Genomic DNA, 20,691 nt, shown 5'->3' with positions numbered 1-20,691 from the left:
GCGGGCGGGCGGCGGTGCCCGGCCGGCCGGGGCAGAGGCCGGCGGGGTTCTTCTCGGGCGCCGGCGGCTTCCTGCTGCACGGGCAGCCGGCCTCTCCCAAAGGCTTGGTGCTTCCTTGCCTGCTTTTTTCGGCCTCTCCGAAGGGCTTGTTGCTTCCTTGCTGCTGCTTTATTGAGGGGTCGTGGGTGCTCCGAGTTAATGTAAGTGCCAGGGAAGGTGTTCGGCGAGGACCGGGTGTCGGAGCAATACTTACCGTTACTGTTGTCAGCCCGCTTCAGGAGTACCCATAGAGAGCCAGTGTGTTGTGTGGCAACTTCTTCACTTGCTTTATGATTGAGAATACTTCCACCATGCAGCACAACTCTGAAAGGAGTTTATGATCTACCCAGGACCTCATGGAAATACTGGATTGCGTTTTTTAAAAAATGGACAATGTATAATATGCCAGAGGTGCAGGTTTGCCTGTGCCGTTTTGGGTTGTTTGCAGAACCGTGACCTGCAGGAGAATATGTTAACTTAAAACACAAATGTCAGGAGGCTGATCTCATTCTGCAGATAGGCTTTGCTGGAGTACAGGGATTAAATGTACACAAGGGGTATGTCTGGGCAGTTTTCGGTTTCAGGGAATTTCTGGGTAGGCATCTTGGCACACCACTTGCTAGTCTGTTTCAAAATAGGTGCTATGTTTGGTGTGTGCAAATTATTTAGAAATTAGCAGAAATTTGGATCTCGTTGTGCTTGTGGTCAGGGGAATTACTTTATTTCTTCAAGCAGAAGAGAGATTGAAAGCTTATCTCAAAAGATTAAAATGTGAATTTGTCCATATTAATGCAGTAACATAATTCATTAACTTTGTACAGGTGGTTGATGTTATTTAGGTTAAATAGCCCAAATCTCTATTCAGTGCTCCTTTTCATTATTGAAGTTATTTTCTGTAGTTTCTTCTTGTAACTGTCTGGTATTTAAGTAGTTTGATAAATAGATTTAATGATTTTTTTTTTCCCTGAGTAGTTTTTTTGTTGAAAACTTAGTGACCAGCGTGGAAAAAAAATTTGATTCTTCAAGACTAGCTACTTCAGTTAAACTTACAAAAATTTACTTGTGTAAAACAACAGGACATTGGTCTTCACCACTGTTTTATCTTCTTAAGGGCAAATAAGTTGTAACTTTAATGCTTAAGCACTTTTGGCATATGATCTCAGACAAAACCCGGCAGTTTTTTAGGAGGTAAGTTGCATTTAAAACAGTACTAAATGTCAAATCCTATTCTGCCTTCAGCCTTTACTTACAGCTTCTTTACAAAAGATCCAGTCAGAGTTGTGAGTGAAATGTAAGCACTCAGTATGATGTGACTGCAAGGTGAATGCTAAACGAACTGGCTAGTGCTGCTGATATTGTGACTTTCCTGCCAGGTGTGACCACAGCAGTTTCCAGAGAACAACAAAGCAAAGGAAGGGCAGGAAGCTATGTTTTGAGACATATCTGCTGTTTAGTTCTTGGTTCTGAAACGAGTATTTCATACTTCACTTTGGCAGCAGCTTACTGCTTCCCAGGATTTGACACAGGCTTTCTAAAATGTCAGGGGAAAGATGTCAGGTTAGATGATTTAAAGCAAACGGGGACATGCTTTAAGTCTAGTGTTCTTGAGACTTCATCTGTAACCACTGCTTCGTGTTCCATGTTTGTCTCAGTATTATGGTTTTGTTTCATGTTGTTTTTGCTGTATTTCACTAACTGAAATTGTGTTTAACTGCTTGCTTTTGCTAGAAAGTAAGACTTTCTAGCCAACATAGCTGGGCTCAAACAACCCTTAGGGTATATTCAGTATAAATATGAAATATAAAAGTCCCAGCCTCTCCTGCTGTCTTCAGACTTGAATTTGGAATGTTTCTGTCTTTATCATTTATTTTGTTGCTGAAATTGAATTTATCTTTGAGCTCTGAACCTCTGTTTGACACCTTCTGATACATGCTTGCATAACTGTGGCTTATAAGCATTCTCTTCCATGCGTACCAATACAGAATCTGTTTTTCTTCTAAATGAGTCCTTCCATGCCAAATTCCCTACTAGAAAGTCAAGTGCTACTTTCTGAATTTAGATTTCAAATCCATGGTGAACTGTGTGTGATCTGCCAATGCAGAGAGCGAGCCTTTTCTGTAAGATCATATGGTCTGCGTTGTTTTTAGTTGGTGTGAACAGAGTCTGTGGATTAGCATTACACAGTATCGTATGGCAGCGTAAGTTCAGTTGTTCTGCAACCCTGCAGCTCTTTCCAGCTCTGTAGTGTGCTGCCTGTCTGTGTTGGTGCAAATACGCATTCGGCTGTGCTGTAAGCTGACATTAGCTGCACAGTCCATTTGGATGCATTTCCCTGTTCATTTTGCAGAGGTGCCATGCTAGGGGTGGGACCAGGCTAACTGAAAACGTGGTGTGCTGCTGGAGGAAGCTGAGAGCAACCCAGGGGGGGACGGGGTGGTGATGATCTCTAGCACCGATACTACCTCCAAATGCATGAAATGACTAAGTGTGTCATAGGATGGACTGAGTCCTCCTAGAACACTGTCTCCTGTATTTTCTACTTGGGCATTTCAGTAGCTCACTGCAGTTAAGAAATTTTAGAGGAAATGGGTTGGGACCTTTACATTTAATCCCTACTTGCCCTTCATATGAGGCTGGCTTCAGCAGGTGTCATGCTTCTTTTGAGTCCTTCAGTTAAGTGCACAGACTGCCACACAGTTCTACTTGGGTAAAATAGTCACTGATTGCATACCTAATTAGTAAATGTTAGTAAATGTAACTATCTCACACTCTTTTGTGACAGAGGGCATTCTCTTGTATGGCCATAAGTTGCTTGCCAGTCTGAGTATTCTGTACTTGTCTCCATCACAACATAGGTGTCTGCTCTCACCAGGTTGTCTGCATACATGTAGTCCAGCTCCACGTGATAAGAGTTCTCCAAATGCTTACTAATATGTTTGGGTTTTATAGGGTTAGGTGAGGGTGGCTTAAACTGTAGTCTGTCAGATCCCTTGCTGTTCATGTGAACAATATGTGTATTTTTATGCTGACTTTTGCTTCTTCAGTTGACATCCTGGAGTGTCCTTCCCCTTTGTTCAGGAATGTCAGGATTCCTGTATCAATCTGTGCCAGATAATTGAGGGACTGAGATCGTCTTCAGTGATTCAATGATCGATGTAGCCTGCACATTTGACGTTGCAGGAGAGTGGGGAAAGCAGGTGACCACAGCGGGCTCAACAGTTTTCAGAAATTTCTTGTTTCTTGCTCCCGAAAGCTGCCATATTTGCACAGACAACCAACCCTGTAAATTTTTTTCAAATGCTAGACACTGCTGGCTTTCATTTTTGCCTGAGTTGGACAAAGTGTCTCTTCTGATAGACCTTACGTTTGTTTACCTGCTAATGGTGACACTTAAAGATGATGGACAAGTAAATATGGGAAATTTCTTGGTCTCCACCTATACTGTAGAAGGAATAGAACCTGGTCACTGGGCTGTCAGAGTAGTCATTGAGAGAGACTGCTGATGCCAAAGATGGTCAATGAATTACAGAAACTCATTCCTCAATTCTGTCTGGTAATGCTACTCCAGTGAGAGGGTAAACTGATAAGAGAATAGCATGTCCCATGACATGCACTGTCAAGTTCCAAAATGACAAAGAAAGTAGAATTTTTTGAGAATTGTAAATTGTACATTTGTAATAGTTTTGGTAGTTAGTTACTTGAGGAGAGAGGCCTGTTTGCTGTGTGCTGAATGAACATTTAATAAAATATTGCTACTTTTTAGAGCACAAATGAAAGGCAGGATGTTGATTTGGTAGCTAAATAAGATATTGACAAAACTGCTTATGTGCTTAATTATTCAGTCTTTAAATATAATCATATTCTTCCTTGCATGTTTCCATTGAGCCTTTTTTGTACAAGCAGTTAGCTGTTGCATTGATGGGGTAGCAGGAACAGTTATAGCAGTTCATAAATTATTTCATATCTCTTGTTGACAAAGTAAAAATAGAATATATAAAAATAGAGAACCTCTATTCTAGAGAGCCTTCAATAGAGAACTTCCTCATCTTTATAGTGATCCATGAAACAAAACCTGATACTTTTCAATCTCTTACAAGGTTGAAAGGGTACAGGCATCTTCTGCAAGTTTTATGTTACGTGTTTGGTTAGATTAGGTAATATTTTCAAGGGTTCTTAGTGTGTTTAAAAATCAGTTGACAACTTCACTAATAGTTCCTACTGCCACTCAATGCATAATGCAATATCTGAACAAATACTCCACTGCCAGTAAGTGAGACTGTAATTTGCTTCTTGAGTACTGCTGTTGAGGTTTGTAGGTTGAGTAGTAAATATGAAATTATCAGTAAGTGTCCTATTACAGCTTTATTAAATTTTCTGGAACAGAGATCATACTAACAGAAAAATAATCTTTAAAAAGTTGTGAATTTTTCTCTCCTGGTAAGCTGTTAAGTGAGATAAACCAACTAGAAATATTATTCCTCTTAGTCCTTTCAATGACTTATTTTGAAACGCTTTGTATTTGAGTTGTTCTGTTTCTTGATATCTGTGCTAAAGTGATTTTCCTGCTGCAGTTATCTTTATGCCATAATTACTGTTTAAAATTACAGTTTTCATCTTTCTCAACAATTAATTCAACTGCAGACTGATTGACTTTTGAATATGCTATGGTTTTCCCTTGAATTCTTGAGTATGTAATTCCTGTTCTATATAGTATAGGCTAAGTCTTTGATTTTATGTGAAATGAGGCAGTGGTATCTTGGTTCATCTTAAAGAATTCATATAAAACAACTCAGGGTCTTGTCAGTGGAAGGCAGTGATGGCATGGAATGAGGAACACTTGTCCTTCACAGTGTATTGAGAAATGTGCTGCCTGCTCATGTATGCTAACTGCAATGTGTTTGAAACTTGTTTGTGTTACTGCTTTAGCCAGGTACTCTTTGGCCTGACAAATATGCAGCAAAAGCTGAGAATAAGTGATGAAATTAGTGTTTCAGTGTGTGTGAAGTTCTCCTGCAGAAGAATCAGGGAGTTGATATCCTCAAGTGAACTGTCAAACAAAGATGGAGATTTCACTATTCATGTCAATACCCTAATGAGCAGATGATTGTGGGGTGCTTGCAGGCTCTTCAAATGTCAGCTGTATCTCATGAAATGCATTGAGTTCTTAGTGCTGGTGTTGTGTATGGGATAGCTGAGAGAAGTTCCAGAAGGTTGCTTTTCAGACAGCGCCAAGGTAGTTGACAAAGCAGTGGAACTTCTGTGCTGTTTCAGCATCACTTTCCTTGAGACTTTGAATAAATTACAAGTTCATAATACACTCAGAGTCCATTTAGCCTTTTTTTTTCTTCCAGATAATGGGTTTTCCTTCTCACTACATTATATTACTTGTCCTTGTCTGAGAATAGACATGGGTTTTTCTTCTTCCTGTGGGGGTTAGGACTGTGACTTTCAGTTCCTGCACCATCAAGTCTTTAAGGCTTTTTGGTATGGGTTGATGTTAATACTAGTCCTTTATTCTTTTTTAATAGAGAATGTTCCTCTCAATACAACAGTATTTTTCAAATAAGACAAAACTAATCTTCCTTGTGATGTGCCACTTTGCCCAATTGTGCTGCCATTTGCATGAAGTTCCAAAGGTTAGGGTAGATTTTCTGTATGCTGAAAAAAGCCAGTGAAAATCAGGATTGAGATATATGGAAGGAAATTCCCTAAAACCTCACTTTTTAAAAAAATATATCTGGGTTAAAAAAAGAAATTACTTCTGGTTCCTCTTTGTTTAACTATCCATGTACACTTCACAACTTTCCAATGCTTTTGTTGCTTGTTTTACATATGAGGCTGAACAGTTGAGAATAAACTAGGTGTATGGTTGTGTAAAAAACCGGGAACAAGCAAGTTCTGTAGCACACATTTAACAACCATTCTTAATGTGTGTTAATTTCTTGTGCTTCCTTTGAGCAACAAGCATGGGCAAAAGAGTAAGACCACAGAAGAGGAGAAATATGATGACAAAAAATACGTGTTACTCAAACTGTTTGATCCGAGCCTGAAACTTTCACCATGAAGAAAGAATCATTCCTTAGTCAGAAAGGTAGCAATGGGCTACAGACCTTAATTTTTTCAGAGTTTAAAAAGCTGTCATGAATTGAAGCCATGTAGGTGACTTGTTATAAGCTGCATTCTGACAAAGTGAAACTTGTGTCTGTCATTAAAGTATCAAAAAAATCTGCTTTAGACTTCAAGGCTCCTTCAATATTTTGAATGTAAACAGGCAGTATTACAGTTTACCAAGCTTATAGGTACAATTTTATGGTCTCTGCATCTCCTGGATTCACATGATGGTGGTAGTGTAATTAAATGCTGATTTTTTTTTGATGGATATAATTCATAAAACTCTGGAGAGGCACAATGAAAACTTAAAGGTCGAGTTTCTCTGGACATTGTTAGTTTGATTTGCTGACAGATGTTTGGAGTAACTATGAAGGGAGGAGAGCTCACATCAAGTCAAAGAGGAGTTGCAACAGCCTCTGATGTAAAGGATGAACTGACAGTTACTCTGCAAAACAGATGTGAGGCAGACTTCTCAGACAGAAGTGGGGAAAAAAAATGACAATCTCTAAACAGGAACTGAAGCACCCTGACCTAGCAGCTTTCCAGTTTGCATTCCCTTTACTGTAGATGTAGAGAAGTTTTTCAACATGAAGCAGAACAGTGCTGGGTTTTTAAAGCTGGTGTTTCTCAGGTATAGCAGTTCCTGCTTGCAGGGGAGCTCTGAAAGGTTCAAGGTGTTTTATCTCTCCACTTCTCAAGGTTATGGGAAAAAGTCCAGATCTTTGAGTTTGAGCCACACTTAATTTTTGAGGCAGTTTCATCTTGTTATTAGGACTTTGCAATTGACACAAATGCATGACTGGACTTCAAAAAATACGCCTATCAATGCTTTGCAACAATGATAGAGCATCCTTTCTGTTTTGAGTAAGGGTGTTGCTTGTACTCTGGTGGAAAAGCATCTGTCTGCTTTCAGGTAAGATGCACTGTAACTTGTAGTCCAGGCCAGAATTATGGTGTTTCAGTCAAGTTACAACTGAAACATGAGTAACTCAAAATTGATACAGAAATAAATTTGGTCAGTATTTGGGAGAGGAGTGGACAAGTCATATCAAGTAGTTATAAACAGGAAGTTATTCACACCATCCCTTTCTTATGACTAGTTAAGTGTGTAATGAAACAATGCATTACAGTAGCAAACAGTTTTATGTTGTGGTTGATGTCCCTATTTTGATGCTTTACTAGCTGACAAGTAGGAAAACTGTCATTTCACTGAAATAGTTTGTCTGAAAAAAATGAGTGAAGATGGGGGAAAAACAGGGTCAGGATAAAAAAAGAACAGTTTTAAATCCAATTTGATTTATAGTGCAGCGAACTTATTTGATACTATGTGATGCCTAGGTTCAACTTGAGGGAGAAAGGTAGTCTCTTGGTTGGAAAAGAAAGGGTCTTGTAATCTTTGTAAGAGGATGATGAATTACTGACAGGAACAGTGCCCGTGGGCTGTGGTGGTATAAGGACGAGTATAGAGTGCTTGCTATTAAAGCAAATGAGGTGGGGTTACTTCCTAATGTAGAGGAAGTCATCAGATGGCCTCAATGTGGGCCAGGAAGGTGAGGCTGGTAAGCTTTGTGCTCTAGCCTGTTTCTCTGGGTAAGACTTGATTCCAGGACTGACTTGTACTTTGGCTACTCCATTTTCATGAGTTGGTGTGGTGCTCTATAGTGAACCTCATAATTATGTGTAAGTTCGTGTCTACAGAAAAGAAAGAAAACCAGTTTTCTTCTGCCATAATTTCTGTGGCAGAAAATAATAATCTGAGACCATTTTTAAGAGCTTGTGCTGTGTTCTGCGAATGAGACTATGAAATGCTTCAGCAATGAAAAACTTGTCTCTCAAGGCAAGAGCTTGGATGGGTGCATACATATATACACACTGGTAACCTGTATGGGGAAATATAAGATGATCTTGCTGATCTGGAGCTTTTTGTAAGCTCCAGAAAACTGACTTAAAACCACCTACAGATATTTACATGAGTGGAAATAACAAATGAAAACACCCCAAATAAAACTACATTCTTTCTACACCCCTAGGAAAAGAAACCAAAGCAGTCCTTCTACTCCTAACTTTCATTTCCTCATTTGCCTCAGTTGGGTCTGCTATACACGTGTTTGTTCATACAGGTATGTTGATGTAGGGTTGTGATCCTTGACTGACATGGCAGTGTGGACTGTGAAATCCTTGGTGTGGTCAAACAGGTGAAACTGTTTTTTTTCATTTTTGCAAATTATATTGCAAACTACATTGGTCAGAGGGCCTGGAGTAAACTGTTATGGCAAAGGAGAAGTCTTGCCAGTAAAGTTGTCCCTATTCAGGGTATATTAAAACTGTTTTAGTAGACTAGCTCTACAAGGAAGCCAGCATCAAACCCTAAACAGAACAGCTTTTAATAATGAAGCAGTAGGACTAATTTTGCCTTTTGTGAAAGAATTGTTCTCATCAATAACAGATGGTTTTTAAAAAAAGTAAATTAAAAGTACCTTCACAGCTTACTGTACCTCCTTTGGTATCCCAGAAAATCCATAGATTTAAAATTGGTATCAGCTGTAGTGCTGCAGTAGTAATGAATCGATCACCACCTGGAATGAGCAGTGTTGTATGGAACTGAATTGTGTTCAGGTGAAACAATGAAACAACAGAATGAGAAACTTACTTAAAACTGATGTTTTGACAGGGGTGTAGCTGTAAAGGATGAGGTTAGAAGCCATAGCAGTGAAACTCTCTATAAAATGGTTGCAATGAAGTAGGAATTTAACCAGATGTGATACCACTGGCTTTTGTTTGGAGTTCTGAAAAGTTTAATGAACTTAACTCCGTGTTCAGCATTTCAGTACTTGATTTTAAGGTACAATTGCTGAAGTAAAAGTGTATCTTCTAAGCTACTTGTGTACTCTCAAGCTATCACTATTTTAATGAAGTTTCTCCCTTCAGCTTCCTATTCTAATACCTCTGTATAAATTGTGAGATCCTACTGTGTAAGTATTGCTGGGAGCTCTGGTAAGCCGTGCCACCATTGAAATGGCCTTAAAGACGACTCTCTTCATTACTTTTCCTTTTATTAGCCCATGCTATGAAAATGTAGTAATTAAACCAAGTATTTTGCTAATATACAAGTTGGGTCTGGCCAGCTTTAAATTTGACCTCAGCAAAATCTTAGTTTGGATGCTTTGTATGCAGATTTCACTGGATTTCCAGATAAGGTCAATTAATGCTTCACTTAGTCAAATAGCTGTGCTTTGAACTAAGCAGAGCTTGTATTAACTTCTGTTGTTAACAAGAATTTATCATTTTTAAATGGTTTGTGGTGCTCAATGTTCACTTGCACCGCTAGTCCAAAATGAACATTTATGATTTTCAGTAAGTATTGAAACTTACAACCAGCATATGTTTTGAAGTAGTTATGAAGCTGAATATAAAATTTCTTTAGATTCCTAGCTAGCAATTAAGAGGACTGAAATTAATTTTTTTGGTTGGAAATGAGATTAATGTAAATGGAACAAAAATTACTTAAACTTCAGAAGCCTTTCTGAGGTGGTTGTAACATTGTGATTGAGTGTTAAAAAAAATAAGCTTTTCCATCAAGAAATGAACTTGTGTAGTTTTCATAAATGTGGTTGAGTTTTAGGCATGAATTTCAAGATTATTTGCAAACTGAGAGAAAATTTTAGGGCAGCTGTGAACGTGTCTAGAGTTTTGGGAGGGCTGTATGATGATCAGCACTTCTGTGAAAATTTGAAATATATTGTTTTTGAAGACTTACTGTAATCTTTTTTTAGTCAGGTAAACTAATTCCTCTTTTTACTCCTTCGTACTCAGTGTCAACAGGATTAAGCTTAGTGATAATGTGCAACTTGGTCTATATTGTAAGCATTTCTTATATTGGAGGAAAAGCTTGTAGGAAAGCTTATCAGACCAGTTAAAATAGTTGGAAAGGTAGCAATGCTTCTAGGGACCTTCCTCAGAGTTTGGATCAGCTTGGTTGTTAATCGGATATATGCTCAAAAATGGTGGATTGAATTGATCTGATGAGTTAGTTCTGATGCATAGGTCCTTTCACCTGTATAATTTCCAGAGGGCATTTGATGCATCTGAATGAAGCATAGTTGCATTTTGGAGTGCATGTATGTAGGTCTGTGGATGTTTGTATTTGTAGAGGTACTAGCAAGGTGTTTGCTTGAAATGCAGGGTACACTTGTCGCATTCCAGCCCTGGTAGAACCCTTGGCAGTGTACACAGCTGAGCTGAGCTTACAGTATAAGTGTTCTGTAATCTGGGGTGCCTCTGTCACCATTTGGCTCTTGTGTGCCTTCCAGAAAACTAACTGCAGTAATTTTGTGTACTAGAAATTTGTGCTGACCTGAAGCCCCTAATTTTGTACATTGAAGCATATATTTTCAAGATGCAGCTTGCAGGGTTATTCTAATAAAATCAAAGAAATATTTATCAAGATGAATGTAAAGACTTTCTTCTGTAGGGCCAGCAGTACTTTCACTGTGTAGAAGGTCTGTGGGATCTGTGTAGGATAGATATAAAGGCAGTAGCTCTGTGGTACAGTGAGTGGTGTACACTTGTTTAGGGGCTTGCAACTCACTGGGACAGTGGGCTCTGACACCTGGGGCATGCCTCTGGATGTGAATAGGGAACTGGTTGGGAAGAGCAGTTTAAAAACCATGATTTCCCAGCACCCAGCCTTGGTGGAAGGATGACGCACAGATTATCTTGATGGTTTCACCAGCTCTGTGAAATCTGTAAACGGTAGTCATAACTGATCAGCACTGTCCAGAACCACATTTTTCTTGCATATGTTCTCATTCAGAAGGGAGCAAAGTGTCCTCAGGCGGTACTCTAAGATGGTGGTAAGTGTGGACTTCATTCTGTCTCCAGCCCCTGTCCCATCAGTGCCCAAAATGCTGACTGTAATTGCTAATCAGAACACTTGCACTGGGGGCTTTAGAAAAGCTAAGGGAACTTCCTATTGTGGGAAGTACCGAACCTGATTTTACAGAATGAATCTAAGTAAATGAATAAGCACAAGTGCATGCATGAATAATGTATGGTGGGACTGAACTGCAGCCTGTGCTGTCTGTCATCTTCTCTGTTCTCATTGATACTTTAACTCTTCTGTGGTGCACTTGTTACTCTCTTTTGCTTGTTCTCCCTGCAACTGGGATCTTGGTTTTGCTGGTTTTCTGTATAATTCCCCTTTAGATACCAAAAGCAAAGGCAATATCCAGGAGTCTGTCATTTATTCGTTTCATGTTGTGGATGCTACTGGCAGAGTAACAAGATGTGTGGGCAGTACCATTCAGGGGTCTTGGAGAACACAGTGATGGTCAATTGCCATGTAAAAATTGTGAGAGCACTTCTTAAAAAGCCTTGTATTTGATTGAATTGCAGAAAGCAAATACAGTGTTCACTTCAGCCTCATGTTAATATTCCTTACTCACAGAGAAGGTATTGGGTACCAATGTGACTGTACTGATTTGGATCCCTCATCTTTTAAAGAAGTGCCTAGTCAACTTGTTTCTTGTCTGTGGCAGTTCATTCTTTAGTTATCCTATTCTCTTAGCCTTTTTGACCAGTAAAATTTTGTAGTTCACTGACATCATCTGTGCTTATTCTCCAGATTATTGCTAGAGAGAACAATGCATGTAGTTCAATGAAAATAGAATTTATATTAAAGGAGTAGAAAGGCAAATCATTGAAGGTTATCACTTTGACTGTTACTCTACTACAGATACTCTGCAATAGGCAGAGAGCATATATGCCACCACACTGTTGGTGTAACCACGAGGATGACATTCCCAGAAGAAATAGAAGTGATAACAAGAACTTTAAAATGGAGCAGAACTTTACAACTATGTTCTTTTGATACAGTTAGGTTAACATAATGAGCAGTTAAGGAAACTTAACAGACCTGTAACTTTTCTCAGTCTTTTTTACTTTGCAGAAATTTGCACAGTGTTCTTGAGCAAATTGGTAGTGTTTGAAATAGATATTCTGACAAAAGGAGTTGGAAGGAAAATAATGTTGTATAGAATGACTAATTGCAATTTAATAACAACATCACCCTTATTGGGGGTGTGTGCTTCAGTGCTTTAAAATCTTTCCACTTTGTAATATGAAGCCTGAAGCATGGCAGTTATCCTAAAAGTATGAGGAAGTATATGTAACATTTTATCTCCCTTGGTTATTGCTATTTTTATAGGAAGCCTAGCAGTGTAAAATCAAGAAGTAGTTTTATTAAAATCACTAGGTAATTTTGGCTGTACTGAATCTTGGTTTTATAAGAACCTGCATTAAAAAAAAATTGCTTCATAGGAAATCTGCATATGCAGACTAACAAAATGCTGGAAAGTGACAAAGTCAGTGTGGTTCTGGCATGTGTAAAAGAAAGGAAGAGAATATTTTAGCTCTTATCTGTAGGTTACCCATACTCTTTGCGAGCCACTGAAAAATATGTATACTTCCTACATTCAGAAAAACATCTAAATTAATGCATTAGCTGTGTTAGACTAAAAAGAATGATTTACCTGAATGTTGAAATTAAAACTGACTTAATGTGCCTTCTTGTAGGTGGTTTTGCTTTTGTCTATGAAGCTCAAGATCTTGGAAGTGGCAAAGATTATGCTTTAAAGGTAAAATGAATTTACTTCACTACAGGTTTACAAGGTCTGTCTTTTTGCTTGATGCTTTAGCATGACAGTTAATTCTTGTTGTATGTCACCAAACAAGGCATTTGGAAAAATCCAGAATGATAATAAAGTGGTGTTTGTAGCACATTGTACCTGTATTTAGAACAGTCATTCCTGTTAGGACCCTGCGCTTCATACTTAGATGCCAAAGATGGGAGTTGCTCTATTGGTACTACTGCTATTTGTCTTCATTTGGTCTAGAAATTCATGACCCTGCCCCCAAGCATTTTTTTTCCATGAGTAAAAAGAATCTTTCCTAGTTACCTGAAGTGGGGTACAGGAATATTTTCACTCCTCAGAAGCAAATTTAGCCTACCTTCGTACTTCCAGAGTAAGTTTCATCAGTATTAAAAATAACGGTCTACACTTTGACTCATTGATCAAACATTCAGCCTGGCACTTTTCAGAGACACTCCTCTGGATTCTTGTTTTCTGAAAGCTTATAATAATCATATAACAGCTGAAACACTGAAGTATTATGGAAAGGACAATAAAGTGAAGTAATCTGTCATATTTTGCTGCAAAAAATCATGTCATCACAAAATGGCTTCATTTTTGCAGTAGGGATGTTCTGTGGCTGTATCAGTACAAAGACATCTATCTTGGAGAAAAAGTGAAAAGGGTAGTAGTATGAGAGGTGGGAGAGGTAAGATGGCATTACACCACCAGTAATTACTTGGTCTGTTTTTTTCCTTTTCATACCACATCCTACAGTAACAAAACATGTGACCAAACTCATATAATTTGTGTGTTCAAAATGTCATCTAGAAGTAGCCCCATTTAAAAATAAGATAAAAGGTGAGCCATTACTGTACCTCTGTTTTGTATAACTGGTAGTTTTGTAGCAAATGCTCAGATTGATTCTAGTCAAATGTTGACTCCAAATTCAAGCAGTATTGGAAATAGTAATGCTTGATTTTGCTGTTGATTACTCAGGTACCATTGAAAAAGTTGGGCTACATAATTTGGAGAAGTTTTGGTTGGGGTGGGTTGAAGGTTGTTCCTAAAGATTTGAGCCAGAAGATGAACCTTTCCTTGTCAGTGCACAGTGCTGTCACCAGGAGACTTTAGTGTTTTATACAACAGAAAGCTGTCAGAGCAGTTACTTTGAGTGTCAAAGGTTACAACTACTCAGTTATCACTAAACCTGAACAGTACAGGTAGCTGGAAAACTGGGTGCTATAATTATGGATGTATGTCCAAATGTACAATAACCCTGCTTTGTTTACTGTCCCATCACAGTTCCTTAGGTTTTTGACTGTAGCTTATCCTTTGTGTTCTGGAAAAAAAAAATCTGTGCACTGTTTTTCTGTAAGTTTTAATAACTACATCTTCTCAATTATTCTGTTTTCTGACAGCGATTGTTGTCTAATGAAGAAGAAAAGAACAAAGCCATCATTCAGGAAGTTTGTTTTATGGTATCCTTTTCTGGAACATATTTTAATGTTTCAATTTAATTGCCTGATATCAAACATTTCTGAGAAACGGAGGACTGCTCTACAGATTCAGTTCTTTCCATGCCATTCACTACTCAAGAGGACCGACATTCTGAGGGAGGTCTGGGTTCCTGGTTTGTCATGAATCTGGCATCAATATCCAGCAAGTTCAATTCATCAAAAATTGCAGGAATTTAATGTGTGCAGATAACTTTTGTAGCTAGTGTAGACTTTGTCATGTACTTTATCTAGCAAGAAGTAGAATTCTTACTTGGGCTTTCTTGCAGTGCTGTGAGTATGGTCAAGAGACCTTTTGACTATTCAGATGATGCTTAGATCTTAAGTAGACTTCCCTCACATGCACTGGATTTATTGCCTTTTTGACTACTCAAAAATTTGCTTTTACTCTCAATGTTTCTTAATTTTTGCCTCAGATGCGTCTGGCTTTAAAAAGTAATACTGAATATTAAGGAAGGAATTTCGGTAGAATACATGCATCAGAAACAAGAAGCAGATGTTTTTCAGTGTTGTTGCTGTCCTTTTCGTCTTCAGTGATGTTAGATGATAGGGTATAATGTAATCTCAGTGTTTTCAGTCCTTGGCTTTAGTAAACTCAGTATTTGCTCTCCAGCATCTGCTCTAAGACCCTCAGTTTGTTTCAAGAGTCAGTGAGTAGCTGTGGTATGCTGTTGTTTTGTTTACCACTTTGAGTATTCAGCTTCATTTTGAATTACCAGGCAAAACCACTGACCTTCATTTAAGCCACTCAAATATTTGTTTTTATGATTACTGAAATGTTTGGCAAAATCTTACACTAAACACAGTTCACTAGTACACTTGTGAAGAACAGACTACGGTAGTACTATACATTTTCTAGCTACTCTACAACTTGCCAGAAGTGAGGAACTGAATGTTCTTTGGATGTTTTTTTCACAGCTCAAGCTCATGAAAGCATATGTACAACAGGAACGAGGGTTAACTGTTGCTAACTTTCCAAGATATAACTGAGATGGAATAAATTCCTGCAGGTCTGAGTAAAAGGTAGTGAAGAGATGCATAAGATATAGTACTTTGGATTCATTCTAATTTGGTGGATCAAACTTGCCCTTTTTTTTATAGCTTTGTTGTACTTATGATGTCTTTGCTTTTTTCTTTTCAGACTTGGTGAATGCATCTTGTAAATAGTCTGTATTTGTCTTGTAGGCATGAGTCTTAGCATATGACCAAGGTGATGCACATCAGGGACAACACAAACAGGCATAACGCAATGTAACTTGCACTGGCAGGAGTTGATATCACTTACATTGTACTCCCCTTTACATAGTTCAAAAATGATGCCTTGGATTTTTGAACTGGAAGTGGAACATGAAAAAGGTTTTAGTATGAAGAATTATTAGTAATGATGGGAGGATAAGTTCATCGATCTTTAGAGCTTTTATTTTTTTTGAACTTTTTTGATTACTTAAAATTAAAACATAACATACTTAATACTTGCTTTGGAAAGACAGGTACAGTAGCCCTTTCTTGATCAGCCAGCTAGTGAAGCAGCTGATAATTAAAAGGTCTCTCTGGTACTTGTGCTAATGCCTTGCAGTCATTGTCAAAAGACAAAAAGAAGTAACTAGGCCTGTTATGAAGTCCAGTTTCCTCAGAGCCTTAATCACAAGGATTTTTTTAATGTTTTATTTTGACTTTTTATTACATTAACTTCAATGGCTTCCCTTGAAGTCTGTTTTTTTCAGCTGAGGCATGGATTTCCCTGTTCTGCTCAGTATTTTAATTGCAGCTGTAATTCTTACTGTGGTTTTAAGCTAACATTTCAAATGAGATGTTTGTGAACTGCTATATATACAATAGGATCGATAAACTTGGCAGTAGTCTTCCTTGAACATGCTATCTCCAGAAAAAACTTTCAGGTCATCCCAACATTGTCCAGTTCTGCTCTGCTGCATCTATAGGAAAAGAAGAATCAGACACAGGACAGGGAGAGTTTCTTCTGCTTACAGAGCTGTGTAAAGGTAAACTTATTTCTTTTCCCAGCAGTGCACGTTGCTTCTGACAGCTGTTTTGCACAGGTTGCTTCACAACTTAGAAGCTTTGAAAGCCTCTTACAGATAGCATAGTTCAGTGGAGCTAGAGTTCAGCCTCATCTTTTATAGGATAAGGATCATGTTCTTTGAGACTACAGTTCAACCTCATATTAAATATGGGATAATCATTAAGTTCTTTGTGTTGGAGACTAGTCAGAGGAAGGAAGAGGAGGAATAGTTCCTTAGAGTACCATTTCCCTTGGCACTGCAGTCAGTGTGGATTCGCCATTTTCAGAATATCCATCTAATATTACAACTCAGTTTTCCTTGATGAGAAGAGTGTTTGCCTATTCCTGCCAAGCTTTCAGAATTTGTGGTGTTCTGTGTGTGTTTATGTGAACTTCTCTGATTTCCTGCAGGACAGCTGGTGGAATTCTTAAAGAGAGTAGAATCCAAAGGACCTATCTCCTGTGACACAGTTTTGAAGATCTTTTATCAGACCTGCAGAGCAGTGCAGCATATGCATAAACAGAAGCCTCCTATTATCCATAGAGATTTAAAGGTATGTTACAGTGTTTAAGTAAACGCTGAATTTTTAAACAGCAAAGGAGCCTGTTGGGCTGAAGCAGTGTTAAGGCTGTTGATCAAATACAGTGGACACTCTTGAGCATAGTGCTTACATGTATTGCCTTGCCAAGGCTGCTGGGTGTCAGTGAAGGTCATCACTGAAACACTTGCATCTCTTTAAACAACATCATTTCCTTGTCCTTGTGGTGCACAAGGTGGTGGTGCACTGTCTGAACAAGCTGACAGAAAAGTAGTATATCATGGTTTGCTAATTAACTTAGTCTTTAAGTAGTTCGCTTTTGATAAAATAACCAGTTATGACTTGTGAGCTGCAGTTTTGGGGTGAGCAGGTTTTCTAAATAGAAGAGGTAAAGCTTTAAAGGAGAAGAGAAGGTAATGTTGGATTCTCTGTGAAAGATTACATAGCCTTGGAAAAATGTGTAGTAAGCTGTTTGTTTTACACCTAACAACTTGCATTGCATTTTAGAGCTTGTTTTTAACTTGAATTTTAAAATCTGGTAGGCATGGTTCATGATAGATTTTGTTTCTTAATTTTTCATTCTGTTAGCCTTTACCAAGATGTTATAGGGTTATGCTGTAGAAAGTGTTGTCCCCTTAGAAACTTTGGAGATTTGAAAGGATTTCATCTGTGTTTGAATTTTGTGTTTTGAAGGCAGGGGTTCACCTTTACATGTACGCTATACCTTAGATGAAGGAGCCCTAATCATCAGTGAGATTCTGCTGTACTACAAATACATTTGAACCTAGTGGAAGGAAGGTGCTCTTCATAAACATAAACAAAATGAGGGAAAGATTCTTATTCCTGAAACAGTGTCTGAATTTCACACGTTTGTTTCCTGCTTGGTGTGGTATCAGCAGAAAATAAAAAAAGGAAAATTTTTTCCTCCTTAAGTAAGCATGTACTCAATTATTTTCGGGAAAGGAAAATGAAACGACTTTTTAAAAGTAAACGTGTGCTGAGTGTTTTCAACACTGTTGTTGAAAGCTTTGATGTTAGGCACTAGTATAGCCCCTTAATATAAAAATAGTTGTGATGATGGAGCACTCCTTTTTTTTCAGTACTGTTGAGCAGGCTTCTAGGCCATGTCAAAGAAATTTTAAACAAGCTGGGATGGAACTTTCTTGGTGTTACTTTCTAAAGTAACTAGTAAAGTTCTAAAATCTTCTGGTCTTCACTGAAATTTCTATACGCCAGCCCCTAAGAAAGCTTGTAGATAAGGTGCATCTCTTCTCTGAAAAAGGGGTAAAAAACTATTTACAAATAAATATACAATCTCTCACATAGCCAGCTCCATAGAAGTTGAGCTAATGCTGTAATTCAAGGTCTGTTTTTTCCTTGTCAAGTAATGTAAGTTCCTGACAGTGATAAAATATGGAAAAGGCAGGAATTTGGTTTCATGTTACAGGGGCTGTAAAGCAAGATTAAATGATAGTAGTGCTGCAATAGCCAGAGACCTTACTACAATCAGGAGCCAAATAGGGATAATTTAATTGTGCTACCCTTTCCAGAAGGCTGAACTTAAGTCAGCAGCATAAACTGTAGGTCGAAGTTTTGAGCCAACCCCAAATAAGACCTGAGATGCTAGTATAGCTTTTGGGGAGGGGTGTAGTAGCGTGGAGTCCTAACAGGTTTTTCTCAATTATTTTGATTAAAAGTATAAGGATTCATGAAATTCTACAGTGCAGCTTAAAAACAAGTTCCCCTTGGTAGTGGTGGCTGTTTCTGTCCTCCTGTGGTTTCCTGCTCTTGCTTGTCAGTGTAGTGCATTCTTTGTTCCTGAACCCCTGTGGATGAAGTCACACTTACGTGTGTGTACAGCACTGTAATAACCCAGCTAGTTAGAGTTGTAAAAATTCTAAGCTAGTTAGAGGGCAATTTGTAAAATATCAGTGCTTCTCTGATATTTTGGCTGTCTGAATTTGATCTTTTCAGGATTTGCCATGCAGCACACAGCTAGTCTGCATAACACGGGTCATAGAGCCTGTTAAAATCTGAATAATCAGATGGAATGTTTTACGTTATTAGCAACCTTTACCAAAGCACAAAAAACAGAACATGTGCACAGGAGCTTGATCTCTTGTCTTACTGTGACCATTTTTAGTGTATAAATTTAATTTGATGTTGAATGTCCACCCTTCTTATTGTAGGTGGAGATAAGCAAAGCTTATCCAACAGAGGAGGGGATTCAGATTGCTCATTGAGATCAGTACTCTAACCACGTCATTAACAGACCTTATGTCTTCCTGCAGGGTAGTCAAAATTAATTTTATGGTGGAAAAGTTGGAAGGGGCATGTGTAAGGGAGGCTAGTAGCATGTTCTGAAAAACCGAGGTTTTACAGAAGGAAGTCCAGAGATGCCGTGGTTTCAAAGGGAAAGGGAAGACAAACCTGGTTATCTGGAGTGTGTTGGTGTGGTGTTACTAATATGCCTCTTAACTTTTGCACCTTTTCTCGACTTCATACAGAGATACGAATTTTCTTTTTCAGCCCTTTTGTGGTTTTGACCCCATGATACTTCTGCCCAATACCCACTTTTCCTCTGCCCTTAAGTTTCTTCCCAATTTCACTTAGCAATCCAGGAAGGTTGGATTTTATGGAGTAGGAAAAGGGAGGGATGATGGTGAACTATTCAGGCAGCACATGGTCCTCAAATAGCTGGTTTCTGTCTCTGCACAGGGTCACGGCTGCGTCTTTCTGCATGTCCCCAGGCAGCCTGTTTCTCTACTAGTATCTTCCTGTTTTGTGTCTACTGCAGTCCTAACCTCCACTCCACTGCAATTAAACTAACAGTGTTGAATTTTATGCATGAAAACATTTGGATTCCAAGATACTGCTTCTGCAGGTGGTCCTCTGAAAAACTGGCCTCTTAGGCACTAACGAAATGATTTTTTTTTCCTGGGATTTATTTTGTGCTTTCTTGAGTGTTTCCTGATCGTGGTGTTTTTGGTGCTTGCTTTTAAAAATTGGCTGTATTGCTACCATATACATCTACAGTACTATTTGAAATCTTTGTGCTCCTGTAAACAACATTCTGGGCTATAATAAAATAATAATATTACAATAATACAATAAATTATATTATTATAATATATAATTGTAATATAATAATATAGTAAATAATAAAAGTCCATATTTTTTATATATATGCACAAGTGAGTTTATTTTCAAAAGCATGTGTGTAAGTGTACAGAAAAAAAGACGCCTTAATTTATTATTCTACCTCTTTTTGAAGGTGGAAAACTTGCTTATTAGTAACCAAGGGACGATCAAACTTTGTGACTTTGGTAGTGCTACAACTATAGCTTACTATCCTGACTACAACTGGTCTGCGCAGAAGAGAGCACTGGTTGAAGAAGAGGTGAGACTATTTTAATGTGATTAATCTTAATATCAACAGTGGATTCATTTAACTGTTACTATTAATCTGATATTGATTCATGGGCCTTCTAACACAACTGAAGATGGTTTCAGTTGTAGTGTTGTTCATAAGGCTTTGATTTTGTATTTGTGTTGCCAGAGTTCAAACACTGTCTCCAGTTATAATCATAGCTTGTGTTCTGTAGCTGCATATACAAACACTGCTTCAACTTGAGCAGTGTCCATTCTGCAATTCAGTGTGAAAATGGAAGTGATTACTAGAGCTTCTTCTAATTGCACTCTTAACAGGAAGTCAAAAATTGGTTATGCCAAAGTGATTCCCGCCTTCTCATCTGTTTTTTCTCAGTTGAATGATATATAAAGAAGTGGCAAGTCTGCTCAGCAGAATTTGAATAGGCAGTACGGCAGTGCCTCTA

General features: G+C 38.2%; 1 protein-coding gene across 1 annotated transcript in view; it reads left to right on the top strand.

Moving 5' to 3' along the window:
• Window positions 1–1,179: 1,179 nt before the first annotated feature.
• Window positions 1,180–20,691, top strand: part of GAK (cyclin G associated kinase) — a 76,573-nt gene continuing 57,061 nt past the window's right edge. The window contains exons 1-6 of the mRNA XM_019470847.1: window positions 1,180–1,227; window positions 12,724–12,785; window positions 14,201–14,260; window positions 16,182–16,296; window positions 16,728–16,870; window positions 20,130–20,255. Coding sequence (XP_019326392.1) covers window positions 14,258–14,260; window positions 16,182–16,296; window positions 16,728–16,870; window positions 20,130–20,255 — 387 coding nt within the window. The 5' untranslated portion in view covers window positions 1,180–1,227; window positions 12,724–12,785; window positions 14,201–14,257. The remainder of the gene's footprint in view (window positions 1,228–12,723; window positions 12,786–14,200; window positions 14,261–16,181; window positions 16,297–16,727; window positions 16,871–20,129; window positions 20,256–20,691) is intronic.

The sequence above is a fragment of the Aptenodytes forsteri genome, unplaced genomic scaffold (genome assembly GCF_000699145.1).
Source record: "Aptenodytes forsteri isolate BGI_AS27 unplaced genomic scaffold, ASM69914v1 Scaffold224, whole genome shotgun sequence".
In the NCBI taxonomy this organism is placed as follows: Eukaryota; Metazoa; Chordata; class Aves; order Sphenisciformes; family Spheniscidae; genus Aptenodytes; species Aptenodytes forsteri.
The sequence above is the reverse complement of the archived record's forward strand: the minus strand, read 5'-3'. Positions and strand labels throughout refer to the sequence as shown.